This window comes from Schistosoma mansoni, chromosome 2 (assembly GCF_000237925.1).
Source record: "Schistosoma mansoni strain Puerto Rico chromosome 2, complete genome".
In the NCBI taxonomy this organism is placed as follows: Eukaryota; Metazoa; Platyhelminthes; class Trematoda; order Strigeidida; family Schistosomatidae; genus Schistosoma; species Schistosoma mansoni.
The window spans coordinates 1,285,588-1,301,111 of record NC_031496.1 but is presented as its reverse complement, the minus strand read 5'-3'; the positions used below and the strand labels follow the sequence as shown (position 1 = coordinate 1,301,111).

General features: G+C 39.1%; 1 protein-coding gene across 1 annotated transcript in view; it reads right to left on the bottom strand.

Moving 5' to 3' along the window:
• Positions 1–10,272, bottom strand: part of Smp_170390 (putative bromodomain containing protein) — a gene marked incomplete at its 3' end in the record, with an annotated part of 56,773 nt that extends 46,501 nt beyond the window's left edge. The window contains exons 1-3 of the mRNA XM_018795279.1: positions 10,199–10,272; positions 10,093–10,168; positions 2,332–2,463 (exon numbers count right to left, since the gene is read on the bottom strand). Coding sequence (XP_018649607.1) covers positions 2,332–2,428 — 97 coding nt within the window. The 5' untranslated portion in view covers positions 2,429–2,463; positions 10,093–10,168; positions 10,199–10,272. The remainder of the gene's footprint in view (positions 1–2,331; positions 2,464–10,092; positions 10,169–10,198) is intronic.
• Between the last annotated feature and the right edge of the window lie 5,252 nt (positions 10,273–15,524).

The window sequence follows — 15,524 nt, the reverse complement described above, 5'->3', positions numbered from 1 at the left end:
TTAGTAACCGAATTGTAATATACTACTGTTTTTCTTAGGTATTTAAAGATGAATGAATGAACCAAAAGAATACTGATGATCAGTGTGTTGTATATCCTAGTGAAGACATAAGTACGGGTAACTCCAACAACCTATGAATAGACTATTATTCTATATACAATCTTATTGTATGACTATTCACGAATTACATTGTGTATATCTATATTCATCTTATTATAAGCTTCATTTTGATCGATGGATTATTATTATACGATTTACTGTTCCTAAATTAGATTCCGTCTATTGATTATTGTCTCACACATTCACAGCCACATTTGGCTTGATCCTGTACAAGTAATAGGCGTAAGTAATTAAGTTTAAATCATATACATTATTATTATTATTCCTACTTAACAAATATACCTCAGTAGCACCTTATCCAGGACTGACTTTCATTTAAAACACTGAAAGAAAAATAAGGACTTTATAGGAAAACTTAGAAATAAATTGTTAGATGAATTGATGATCTTGATGAGACTGAAGAAAAATACGTATCAAAAAGAAAGGAAAAGAATTTGCTGTGTCAGATATGATGATTTCCCTTCACTTCACTTATACACATAAATACTGGTACAAGGGTGCACCAGATGTATATATATACGCCACACAAATCTCATTTGATTAGTGTGAGGGCTGTGATGGTTGTGGTAGTTTTCTTAGAGGGTCACACCCGGAGCATTTGATCTAAACGCCTAATCCACAAGGCAGTGGAGCATCGTAAGGAGATGCAGTCCCATGGTAGCCGGTGACCAATAATTGGTTCATAGGCCATTTGTTCCCTGAGGATGCTGGAGCCCATGTGTGCCATTGCTTTGGAATGAGGGTTTTCCAACTCCTCTAGGTGGACTTTCCGTGTCCACCAGAGGGCTAGGATACTGCACAAGTGCCCAAACCGAAGCAGGTATTCACTTAATAGAAGTAGACTAAATAAATCAAATAAGTTAATAACTGCTTTTAATGTGTACACTTCTAACTATTTCTATGAATCCGGCGTTCATCTTGTTGTGCTAACAAGACATGGCAACTTGGACCGATGCATAAATGGGCCTGGTCCTATGTTGTAGCTGACTGACTGACTGTACATTTCTACAATTTACACATTAGAGCAAGATGAAACTAGCAATCTAAACATTAACACATAAGTAAATGGAAGATAACGATTATTGAATATTCATTCACCTCATATATTACATGAAAGTTGCTCACTAAATACTTTAAATACCCATAAAACCAAAAAATCCAATTTGATGTGCAGTAGACTAATACACTAATTATGATTCCAAAGAAATAATTGAGTGTTATATGTACTACTGATAGTTCAAAATACTGGGCATTGGTCTGCTGGTTAGTGAATCGAATAGTATGACACCTCATTTTAACTTTAAAAACGGTCAGACTATAATTTATGGACGATCTTTGAGCAACGTTAAACTGACCTTGAGAGTATCCACCTAAGAACTAGGACTGAATGAGGACTATAAACCAATATGAGGGATTAAAATTATAATTTACAGTTGATGGGTAAGAGTCAGATTTAAGGTTTACATCACGAACTGATATCAGCTATAATGCCAAAACTCTATTTAGTCAAATGGATGAGTGAATTTTGCGCCAAAATCTGAAACTTGTTATCTTATACCTAGTTGGTTCGTTCATAAATTAGAGCCCCACCTTAATAGTCAGTCAGTCAGCTACAACATAGGACCAGGCACATATATGCATCAGTCCAAGTTGCCATACCTCGTTAGTACAACAAGATGAACACCGAATTCATAGTAGTTAATTTAGTGGTGGTAGTATATAAAAGAAAGATTGTATATAAGGATATAGTACAGGAAAGAAGACAAGTATGGTTCAAACACTGATGCCATGCTTTGGTTTGGCCGTCCCTAACTCTATTCCAACCATCCCCAACACCAGTCAGCATAGCACGTCGTGATAATCAGTGTTCAGGCATACGTTACACGTGGCCCAGCCATCTCAGTCGATGAAGATTCATGACATCATCAACCGATATACCATCATTCTCTAATACCCTGACATCTAACCTCACTATTATTTACCCGGTGATCCCAGCAGATGCAAGCAATATTTCTAAGACATTTGTGATCAAATACTAGTAACTTACGAGTATCTTCCACAGCATATTTACACAGATTAATAATTAAACTTGTCATATATAAATGAACCCAACCAGTCTATAACATTCCAGTAAACATCATTGATAATTTTTTGAACATTCCAGTAAACAGAATAAAAACCTCCAAATGATAATATTAATCCAGTACTTACATGTTGATTGAAGTGGTGATATATGTAAGACATTTGACTTGTCTGTTGTCATGGTTAATTCAGTATTTGATTTATTTTGATTTGCTTGATTATCCATTAGATGTTGAAATGAAAGATCTATTAAGAATCGTTCTAAAAAAAGTGATAAGCAAAACAATTTTTCAATTTGCAGTTTATTTATTTGAACACATAAAAATTGGTACAAAGGGGAACCAGATATATATGTGCCGCACAAATCTCATTTGATTTGTGTGAGGTCTGTGATACTGCTCAGGTGCCCAGACCGAAGCAGGTGGTTTTCTTAGGGGGTCACACCCAGAGCCTTTGATCTAAAGGTCTGATCCAAAAGGTAGTGGAGCATCGTAAGAAGATGCAGTCTCATGGTAGCCGGTGACCAACGATTGGTTCATACGCCATTTGTTATTGCAAGGTCCTAGAGCTCGTGTTCACCATTGGTTTAGAATCAGGGTTTTCGAACGCTTCTAGGTGGACTTTCCGTGTACACCAACCCGGTTAAAGCGCCGGACGTTCGCATTTCGTCCTCTCAATTTCGTAAACAACAGTAATGCCACGAGAAGGCAGTCAGTAGGACTTGTGTGGCAGAGACTATACACGCGTGGCCATGTGAGAGCATTTGTCGAGGGAGAGCGGACTCTCCCCACTCTCGGCCGTACCAGGGCATTTGTAGGTGCAATTTGCAGTCATCTAACATGTACATAAATCAGCTTGGATAGTCATCTCGAAGTAACTAGCTTATTTGAACTAAACAGTTTCAAGTAATGAAAAACTGTTTGTTTAAGGATATGAATGTAAATAAATGGGTCACTGGTTTATATGCAACTCAAAAAATAAAAGTTAAAGCAGGCAAGTTACATAGTCCCTCAGTCAGTCAGTAATAACGTAGAACTTCGTACATACGTACATCAGTTCTAATTGCCATACTACATTAGCACAGAGATGCAGTTGTCGATTCAAATCCCATAGTGGTAGAAGTAGTAAGAGTATAAGCACTAATGTGAAAGATTAGGGTTTGAGGATGTTATTTAAGGAGTATAATACAGTGAAATCTATTTGGAAAGAGAAAAAAGAGAGGGACATGAAGAACTCAGGAGATTATAATTTGGGAGAACACAAAGAGTGGATGCACCTTCTCCATTGCAAACGATTTTGAGTCATGTCATTCAGGGTCTCTAACCATCGGTTGCTATCATCTCGCGAATCCCAACCAGGTATTCTACACCTACCAACATGGCTCAGTCCAATTGTCAGTGACTTCATTGATTTGTGCCATGTTTTGGTCTGGCCGCCCTTAGCTTTCTTCCAACCTACTACTTCACCATAAAACAATGCACGTCGGGGCAGTCGGTGGTTGAGTATACGCAATACGTGTCCCAGTCATCTCAAATGATGAGGTTTCACTACTTCATCAATTGACTTGCCGTCCTTACCTAGTACCCGTTTCCTAAAAACTCCATTACTTACTCGATGGTCCCAGAATATACGAGCAATGCTTCGAATACTAGTAGCCTACGAATACATAGTCCCTGTTTATCTAGTATTCCTTTGCTACTACAATTCATTCAACTTCATCCGCATTAGAATGACAAGTGAAAATTACTGGGATAACAAAATCTACAACAGTAAGAAAACGATAGTATAGAAATTACAAGAGAAACCTCAGCTCTACTCTAGATCCCTTCAACGGCAGTGATTGGTTAGAAACGAGTCAAACAAAATATTCGGATTTTGTAGTGAATTCAACTTTCTATATTGCTCACATAACCTAAACACCAGATTGTAAGTTCTGATAATGAAGAATTTGTTTTACACCTATCAAACTAATTAGCGATTTTTGCTTTAACAAATCGAATAACTATTAACAGAATTTGGTTAACCTAACGCCTATTGGCCCTGGTATCCTTCTTGTCCCAACAGCCAATCACAGAACGACTTAGAACTTATGATAATATTTACATCAATTATATGACTATAGAGCATTAGAGATAGGAAATCACTATATGTATGTAAATATGTCATTTATGATACAAAGCTGAATAATAGTGGAACAAATAGTTGACAGCAATATATAAACCCGGATGTTATCAGCAACAGCTTTTTATGAAAAAGAACAAACTAGCTTCCAGCTGAAGAGGAAATTAGGAAAAGACGTTGGAAGTTGATAGGACATACATCAAGGAAATGTGCATCACGAGGCAATCCCTAACTTGGAATCCGGAAGGGAAGCAGAAAAGAGGAAGACCAAAGAACACATTACGCCGGGAAATAGAAGCAGGTATGAAAAGGATGAATAACAACTGGAAAGGATTGCCCAGGACAGAGATGGATGGAGAATGCTGGTGAGCGGCCTATGCTCCTCCACGAGGGGTAACAGGCGTAAGTAAGTAAGTAATATATCAACAGTAAAAATATATCAACAAATAACGAATTAAATGGGAATTTACAATTAGGATGATAAAAAAAACATAACAAACAAAATATTTAATAAGTGCAGTATAAGTATACAAAATAATTCGCCGTACAGTAGTACCATTGGTTCGAATTTCTCTAATTATTCGCTCATATCTCATAAATCTGACTCAAGACTGAGTGTGAAATCATCAGGACTTTATCCTGTTAACACAATAATTCTAATTAGCATTCATATAACAAGTGTTTCTCACAATCTAGTATAATAAAAATAAACACTGACACTTGATATCCGCCGTTTCAACTGACTAGCCATGTAGTTTAGTTACTAATCATTGATTCATAATATTATAAAAACAAAATGAGGAGCATTGAACTTCCCAGACGAACAAATCGCAAAGCTATCAAAAACCTAATTAACAAGGTAGTCCATCTTCTAGGATCAGGTAGCAAATTTGAACGCTGGTTTATCTATTTTACTTAGGGTACCCTAAGAGTATTAATGGACCACGCCAAAACATGCAATATAGAGCTGAGAACACAAAATCTGCACCTTATAACTGTATTAAATTTATATTAGGTATGAGAGCGAAATAACCACACCCAATGCCCCCGAATGCCTTGGTACGACCGAGAGTGGGGAGACTACGCTCTCCCTCTCCAAATGCTCGCACATGGCCACGAGTATATAACCATTGCAAGCGAAGTCCTACTAGCTGAGAGGACGAAAAGCGAATGTCCTGCGCTATAACCGGGTTGGTGTACACGGAAAGTCCACCTAGGGGAGTTGGAAAACCCTCATTCCAAACCAATGGTGCACATGGGCTGTCTCCAGTATCCTCAGGGAACAAATGGCCTATGAACCAATTATTGGTCACCGGCTACCATGGGACTGCATCTCCTTACGATGCTCAGCTGCCTTGAGGATCAGACCTTCAGGTCAAAGGCTCGGGGTGTGACCCCCTAAGAAAACCACCTGCTTCAGTTTGAGCACCTGGGCAGTATCATAGCCCTCACACAATTAAATGAGATGACATTTTTGTGTGGCGCATATATATCTGATGCCCCCTTTTACCAATATTTATGTGTTCAAATACACACATTTATTAAATTTATAATGTACTAAAAGATCGAGCAATCACTAAACATGTACAAGAACAGATAGACAACCATTTCAAAGTACCTAGCGTACTTAAACTGAACAGTCTCGACTAGTGAAGTTTTATTTAGGGACCTAGTTAACAACCTGTGGGTCAATAGTTTACGCTTTGCTTATCCGGTCAAGTTTTAGGCAGTTAAGTATCGGTAATAACATTCATACAATAGATGCTTCTTATAGTCCGGCACAAATATATACACAGTTAATGTACGGCACCATTTACTAATTTACATTTATTAAATTACCACTTAGCAAATGTTTAGATACGGCTGAAAATGAGATGAATTTAATCCTTCTGGAAACGCTCATTCGACAGTGTACTTGAAACATCTACAAGGAGAGACTATAATTAACATGAGACTTCATTAGGTTACATACCAAACGAATATTTAATACGTCCGCTGTGATTTCTCAAGACAAATATTGATGGCTGGATAGGTTTATACAGTGACTAAATACTTAAGTACCAATGCATTTAACGGATAAGAACAGGTGTTTTCAACGTAGCATGGTCTCCGACCTTTGCTGCTAACTTGACACGATGGTCAAGGTTGCCTATTTTGATGAACCGATAGAGCTATACTGGCTAAGACATTCGTTTCTCAAGGTCCTACCATGCCAAACAGGTCGATTGAAGAGCAGTAAGACTAAAAGCAGCAAACCCAAGGTCCGAAGGCGAAGTCGTACTGCTGACTACGCAGAGGTGTGACAGCACTAAGGTGTTTCCTTCAGACAACTAGCATAACAACGATACTGTCATCCCACAAGGAGACGTGAGTTAGAAAAGATCGACCCTAAAAATACATACCTCGTCTTATACCACGGATATCCAACTCCGGCGGTAAGGTTCCAACAAGTACGGAGCTAACACAAAAATTACCCACAAAAAGGTCGTGTGTAACCGACCCCGAGCAGTTGTCCATTGGGCACTGCGGTCACGCTTTCAGGTCACTAAGACCACTTCTAATCCAATTTCCCTTTCAGGTACACCTAGAAGAACGCTTCCACGGTGTGGGCAACCGGGAAGTGATAACTGCCCTCATACCTCTAACAGCACTCAAGACCACTGTATTCATTATCAATCTCCTTCAATTCCTACTATTCCTTCTACCTTGACTTTCAACACTAAACTTCCTCTTCCGGTTTCCTCCTTAAGTGTCACTATGGCCAACGATTCTAGTGCGCGAAACGCTGTCCCAGGTCTACTAAAACCTCGCTCCAAACTACACATTGGAGCCTTCAACGTACGTACCCTATGCCAAATCGGTCAACAGGCCTCCTTATCTAAAACCCTAGAATCTCGTACATTGATGCATTGATAATAATCTTACGTAATAGTCTAAACAAAAAAAAATCTCTTTAATCTAGGTCAGTTATTAAGTATTATTCAGCCAACGAAATACACCCTCCGTGTATCTGGCGACCCGTTGGCTAGTTCTCGTGGACTTGTAGGTGTAGGCATAGCACTAAGTACAAGGGCAGAACAGGCACTATTAAAATGGATCCCTGTTAACAGTCACTTATGTGCTGTCCGACTAAATGGATTCGTAAGAACTCGGGAGGATGGGGAAACACGTCGTTGCCTTTTCGTCGGTTCTGACTACGCTCCCACTGACAGCAGCCCGGATCAAGTGGAAGATGACTTTTGCAGAAAGTTCGCATCTGCTGAGATCACCGGGTAAGTAATAGTGAGGTTAGACACGGGGTAATAGGGAATGATGGTAAATCACTTGATGAGGTCGTGAATCTTCATCGACTGAGATGGTTGGGCCACGTGTTATATATGCCTGAACATCGACTACCACGACGCGCTATGCTGACTAGCATTGGGGATGGTTTGAAGAAAGTTATGGGCGGTCAAACCAAAACGTGACATCAGTCACAAACTGTGGTCTGAGTGCCTCCTAATATCGCGGTACGGTCGAGGGCAAGGAGAGTCTTTTTTCACGAAATGCTCTCACATAGCCACGTGTATACAACTATTGCAAGCGAAGTCCTACTCACTGCCTTCTCGCGACAGGGATACTTTTTACGAAATTGAAAGGAAATATAGCGAATAACCGGCGCTTCAACCGGGTTGATGGACACGGAGGATCTATCTAGGGGAGCTGGGAAAACCTGATTCTAATGCAATGGTGTACATGGACCTCAGGATCCTGAGAGAACAAATGGCATATGAACATAATGTTGGTTACCGGTTGCCATTAAACTCCATCTTCTAACGTCGCTCCACTGTCTTGTGAACTAGACCTTTAGGTCAAGGTTTGAGGTATAGCTCCCCAAGTAAACCACCTGCTTCTGTTTTGGCGCCCAGCCAGTATCCGAGCCCCCACATAAATCGAATGATGAAGTGTGGCACATATGTATTCAGTGCCTCCTGGAACCAATATTTGTGCTTAAATAAATACATCTGATCTGAGCCATGTTGTTAGATACAGACTACTTGGTTGGGGTCCGCGTGACTATCGTAACCAATGATGGTTGGAGACTCTGGGTGACATGGCTTAGAATCCATCACAATGGCGTGGGTGTATACATTCCCTGTCTTCCCTTTAACGGTGAGACAAAAATTACTTTATACCTTTCTTTCTTCGAACTAATTCCTTCTCCCTGTATTATATCCTTATATTCAACCTTTATATATTACTACTGGGTCAACATCAAAACTACACTTTCACAACCATCTTTACACAGAGATACACATGATAAAAGGTAAGAGGTCGAACCTAAGAAAGCACTGGATGTTCATATTTTTGTTAACGGACACTAACTGAGACTTCACAAGCAACCAATAAAGGGGGCATTCCCATGAAAAATGAAGGGGAGATAAAGAGGATACACGCCAGAGTCTCTTTATTCGCCTACCATGGGAAAATAATGCGACATTTTACATTCTCGTCGCCCTATGTTTGAGATGTCGACAACTTTTCGCCTAAATAAACGCTAAGTTATCTACCTTTCCGAATTGCATTTCAAAACACGCCTGTTACCTGAGCTAATAGACAAAAATACTGCATACATAATTTCACGTGATTATGTTTTAAAATCGCATGTTAAGACACAGTAGCTGATTCACGTCAGGTATAAGATAAAATTAGGCTTTTGGTTAACTCTCAGTAACTAAGCTTAAACAATTCTGACGTCTAGTCCATTAAATATGCAATTTAGATATCAAAGACCCGAAGTTTATCGACCATATTAGGTATATTTTTAGGCGACAATCACAGAAAACCCAACTACTAAGTCATCCGATACATAGTAGCAAACAGAACCAAGGGAAGTATATAATCTGTTTCCTGTCCTCTGATATAGGTCACTTACTTTTGGATGTCATACAGAACAATTATATTCTACACTTACTTTATCTACAGCTAGTCTTGATTTATGAATGGAGCTGACTAGTGTAGGGGATGGTTGGAAGAAAGTTAGGGGCGACCAAACCAAAATGTGTCCTCAGAGCATGAAGTTACTAACTTCTAGTCTGAGCCATGTTGGTAGATGCAGACTATCTGGTTGGGGTCCGCGTGACTATCGTAACCAATGGTTGGAAACTCTAGGTGACATGGCTCAGAATCGATCACAATGGCGTAGGTGTATACACTCTTTATCTTACCCTAAACCTTCAGATTAAAATTGCTTCATAATTTTCTTCCTTTCTATACTATATCCTTATATACAACCTATAATTTGTATACTACCACCACCACTAAATTAACTACTTCTATGAATCCGGTGTTGATCTTGTTGTGCTAACGAGGTATGGCAACTTGGACCGATGCATAAATGTGCCTGGTCCTACGTTGTAGCTGACTGACTGACTGGAAGTATAAACGTGAGAAGAGAACGAATAAGCAGAGGTTGAATAAGAAGAATAAAAAGTAGCACGTGATTTTGATAGTCTTTCTGGAATCAAAGTATAATCGCTTTCAAAAATCGGATGAAAGCAACTTTTGAAAAATTTACGAAAACATTTCGTCCTTATAAAAACGGTATTCTTTTAGTCACAAATGACTATAATTATAGTCCACTTAAGTTTACTTGATTAGTTAAATACTGTGGACACATTTCACAGGACACGAAAAGTCAGAAGCGTTTCACCTTGGTTGTATGCTAATATTGGTTAATTACATCAATATTTTACTATACTACTATTCTATTACCACCATACACGATACCTGGTAGATTACACCAACATTTTAAGCCAAGGTCCAATCAAAATTGCGTTCAACTCACTGCAAGATAGATCATAATCTGGAAATATATTACTAAGAGGTAAGAAACCTGAAATTCAACGTCAGGTGTAACCGCAAAGAACAATTAGATGCAAAGGAAGCACTACTGAGCGTGAATTTGAATAGGTCCAACCAAATATAACCTTGTTAACCTACAAAAATATACAAAAAGTTATTTAAAAGCCAGCATATGACCTACATGGTATATAAGATTTCGGTTTTATATTTGAACGCCCTTAGCCAGACGGATTAACTTTTAATGCTCATAAGTGTATGTAAATTCTGCCTTTGTACGTTCCTTCACGTAGCAACATCTTGACGATCGGGTTAAAAGCACTTGGTTCGGTTGGTCTTGCATCCTGATGTTAGGAAGTGCTTACGAACTATTAGAGTTTTTCAACAATACCTGTCTGGCTAGTATGCTCTTGTGGGATCTGATATGGGTGCTAAGACCGTATTTTGTGTTGAACCACTCGTGAAGAACTATAATTTGTAGCCAACCTTCTACTTTTACCCACTTTTCCGCTCATCCATGTATAAGCACTAAAAAGCAGAATATTCGCTATATTGATGGTAAGCAAGTTAAACACATCGCATTTATTTTTGTGGATGTTTTTCTCACTCGTTTGAATTGTTCATTTTCCTGATTTATCCGTACCTGCCAGTGTTAATATGCATGAGGGCGAATAAATTTGCAAGATAAATAGCCCTGTAAGCCTCCAACATTGACGCTGACCCCATAGGTCCTACTGGGCACACTCTAACTTAAAGCATGTGGTCAAGAATCCGGATCAGATCATCATTGTGTACTCCGTGCTACACATCCCTATCAACAAACAACAAGCAAAGGTCATACACTTCTCAATATACCGCATAGCTTCTCAATATGACTTTTAACTCCTTTTTTCCTGAATTCTAGTTTGCCTGGGTTCGAGATCCCCCGGTTATGGAGATGACGAAAGTGCAGTCAAACCCTTCATACCAGTGACATCTCTGGGTTTTATATCTGCATCTTGCTCTCCATTCGTCCCGTGAGTTGTGTAATGACAACCTACCACAACCGCCCTGAAGGCTTCAAATCCCTGTACAGTGATGGGGAAATATAGCTTCAACAGTGGAAGAGCTCTGGTAACTTACAATGGTAATAATTTATCCTCAAATAACAGTAAGTTACACCGGGCATTCCAGGGTACAAGGAAAGTTTAAACTCCACATAATCATTCGATATATGTGGGGGCTCGGATACTGGCTGGGCGCCAAAACAGAAGCAGGTGGTTTACTTGGGGAGCTATACCTCAAACCTTGACCTAAAGGTCTAGTTCACAAGACAGTGGAGCGACGTTAGAAGATGGAGTTTAATGGCAACCGGTAACCAACATTATGTTCATATGCCATTTGTTCTCTCAGGATCCTGAGGTCCATGTACACCATTGCATTAGAATCAGGTTTTCCCAGCTCCCCTAGATAGATCCTCCGTGTCCATCAACCCGGTTGAAGCGCCGGTTATTCGCTATATTTCCTTTCAATTTCGTAAAAAGTATCCCTGTCGCGAGAAGGCAGTGAGTAGGTCTTCTTCAGTGTACATAAGAATATAAATATTAGTAAAACCCGAATGTTGGAGCTCTCTACAGAAGCAGCGTCGTGACGAATGACTTGTGAACGAAGCTTAATTCAAGTACAGTTCATGTCTGTGTACATCATGAAGTAACGTAGTAAATGTATAATCAGTCAGTTAAAAATGCCGACTTCAACTAGTTACCTTGTAATTCATGATAGTGATTTCCCAATAACATATCAGACAGGCTTCTACTTAAAACAACTATAAATACTTCTGAAAAGTCGGAGATATTGATTTTAGTGTAAATGAAATCATCTGCATCATACGTATGTTTCGGTAGTGTATCACTACGGCGCTGAAAAATAGAAGGAAAGTGTGAAGGATGAGAAGTTGAACGGGCAATGTTCATAACTAGTGAATTTAAATCATCTGCGATGGAAAAATAACGTTAGGACTACTCAGATACATTATTCCACTAATAGCTATGAAACTGTATTTAGATAGATTAAAAACAAGCTACTTGTATGATAATGAATGAGTAAAGAACCGTATGAATTAATAGGATTCTTAAACACTCAAAAATTTAAGACAATGTACATCTTTGAAATACAGTTAGGAAAACACAGTGTTTTGGTACACAGATTACTTTTTTGAATCGATTACTATTACTTGCTTGTGTTTAATATTTGCAGTTGTAACAAAACATATTTTTATGTACTCATTAAAAGCTCAACCTTCCGACAAATCAAAGCTATTGGCTTTTCCCTTGGTATGAGTTCCAGATATTTTTACTTCGATCTTTCGATACAAAACTCACCTTTACGCGTCTTCATCTTGTCAAGGCATTCGTCATATGCAATAGAACTTTAGACTCACTAAAGAATTAAAACCAGGAGAGCAAGTAAAGAATATCATCTACATAGTCAAAAGCTGTTGTGTCTACGAAATCCCGACCCACAAAATTTGATCACAGTGACTCTGATTTGAAGTTTGTTCAAGTAAATTATTACTTCGTTGCGGGCAGTATAAACCTGAGGGAGTTCGACAGCAAGATTTATGCTTCGCGATCCCTTGTTTAGCTGCCGACGAAATCGGTGACCTAATTTTTAGACCTCACACGTTACAGTCGTTCATCATTGTAAGACGTTAGCTGTCATAAAGTTCGAGGGCCTTTCCGAAGTGTGTATTATCAAGTCACTACGACAAACCCTATGTCACCTTTAGATCAGAGAAATCGTTGTAGGTGAAGGAATCTTAAAGCAATTATGGATAATACCTCCCCAAGCTACGTCCAACATGTTCCGGATGCCCAAGAACCGGACACCGCTTAACCACACTCAGCAGGTGTTGTAGATAGAAAATTGGGGAGAAGTCCCCCTATAGGATTGCGGATGACACACCATACATATCTAACCCACAATAGAAAAACTTTAGCCATCTGATTTGCTTGTAGCATGAAATTAGTAGACAGAGTGTGTTCAGACAAGGAGCCTATATTAAAGCAATATTCATACGTACCGAAAACGTAAGAGACCATAACATCACAAAAGGAGGCAGGATGGCGTTACTGACCAGCAAACATGGTGGCGGAGAGATAACTCCACCCCACCTATGTCTGTAGGGCAGAACCTGTTGTTGAACTGAGGCTCCTAATGGTCAAGTGAAATGTTACGAACCAATGGCATTGATGCTAATTTATTATGTGAAATACCTCTTTAAATCATGTTTGTACCACTGAGTTGGTTCCACTTCCTACCGAGTAATCCTATTACAAGCAAAACTAGACAATTTTCCAAAGACGAAGCCTGCTCATGATCCTACAAAAACTATAAAAATCAAAATGAGCTGAAATAGCTTCAACGGAAAAACTAGATAGCCATTTGTGTAAAAGAATACTGTCTTAAGTATTTTTTCAAACTACATATAGTCCTATACTTTCAGCCTCTTTTTAAACCACCTCCATTCATACAGTTCTTTGTCTATTCATGCCATATAGAAGAATAAAAGGTTATGATTTCTAGAGGCTCTTGACTTTACGTGAATTTGTGAAATTATGGTCCATCTCAGTACTATTACTTCTATAATAGTAGATCTAATCTTAAAATTGTGGATTTGTGACGACGTGACTACCTAATGTATATGATCTTACGTGGGAGTCACATCATTGTCTATTCTGACTCGTCTTATTTTAATCATCACCAATATATTGTGGAGAACATATTTGAGCTAAAGATAGAGCAATATGCTTGATATGAAAGGAAGAGATAGGTTACACAAGAAGGACCACACCTTCAAGGCTGAGCATGCCATCCGATTGAACCTCGAATGAATGTTCCCGCGTTCACCAGTATTAGCCTTCTCTCTGTGCTAAACATCGAATATCTATTTCCATAGTTATCTTATGTTCAGCCTTCAGGATTGTGTGGTTAGGATCAATATCACTGAATATTTATTCTCGACCATCCATCGCACGTCACGATGTGACTTCCATAAAGCGCACCAACTATCATATTAACAATACGAGTCTTACTAATATTATTTACATTGATATGTGAGAAGTGTCATTCCCCATGATTCTATGACTGGCGTATCTTATAAAATATCGACCTGAGGAACCTCACACATTGAAGACTGTGTTTTCTGCCACAATCTGATCTTGCCTGATAACTGGCATCATGGAACCACTCGGTGGTTGTAGAGCTCATTGCTGGAGATAAAAGTCTCGCGAAGACTGTCACCAAAACCCAAGTAGACCATAAAACAGAAGCAGGTCATCATAGCGACCAACATCCAGCTCATGGAGCAGGTCACAAAAGTCTAGAGTATTCAAACAGTTCTGGTGATATCACTGAATGTCTGGTACTCAATCAGCCAGTTGAATCCAATCCAGCCCGAACAAACTTAAGAATACGGGAAACTACCAACCGCTCTGCTGGACGCGGTTACTGAGAAGAAGCACCTTAAGGACTCTTGCTTATGTTCAATATTGAGGTTCGAGCCTGAGATATGTGATAAGTGCAGGTGCTGCATTTTATGCGACTATCAGAAGAAAACCAAACTAGATCGACGGACTTATCCTGTAACACTTCAAGCTTCCAATTAAACTAAAATAGCGATATTTAGACAGTGAACCTCGATACTAGATATGGCGTTTATCAGACAATTCACTCGAGTGTTCAAGGTAGCTAATTTAGAGCCGACAATGTTCAAAATTGACGTTCTAGAAAAATATAAATTCCTTGTGAATAGAAAGAAACGCCATTTGACACTTGAAGAAAATTCGAGTTCTAAACCCAACCAATGCGAACCCTCAATCTTCGTCAGAACTGAAGAGGCTTTTGTATTTGAAAAGCTCGCCAGACCAACAACCAATAAATTTAAAAATCGAGCGAGCTGGATTCAACTACACGTTTCAGTTCAGCACTGTTCGTCCCATTTGTCCCCAATGAGCATTATCTCAAGAGATGTTGCCAAGGAAAATTGATGGTGACTGGCTACCATGTAAGGGTTGCAGAGCCCTTAACCGTTAGACTGTGTTTGATAGGTATCCAGTGCCAAACACCTAATATTTCATAAACTCCATACGGGTCATAACCATATGCATTATAAGTAATTTAGTCAGGGGACATCACAACATGCCATTAGCTGAAAGAGGTACTCCTAAGGCAACTATTAATACACACCTCAGACTGTTTGAGTGTGCACTTCGTTGAAGAACGCTTAAAAAATTACTTAAAGTTCATTCAGTATTGTTCGTTTGAATCTTCCCATCGATTTGTTAGGACTGCAACTGGTCAGTCTCTAATTGGCATATGTG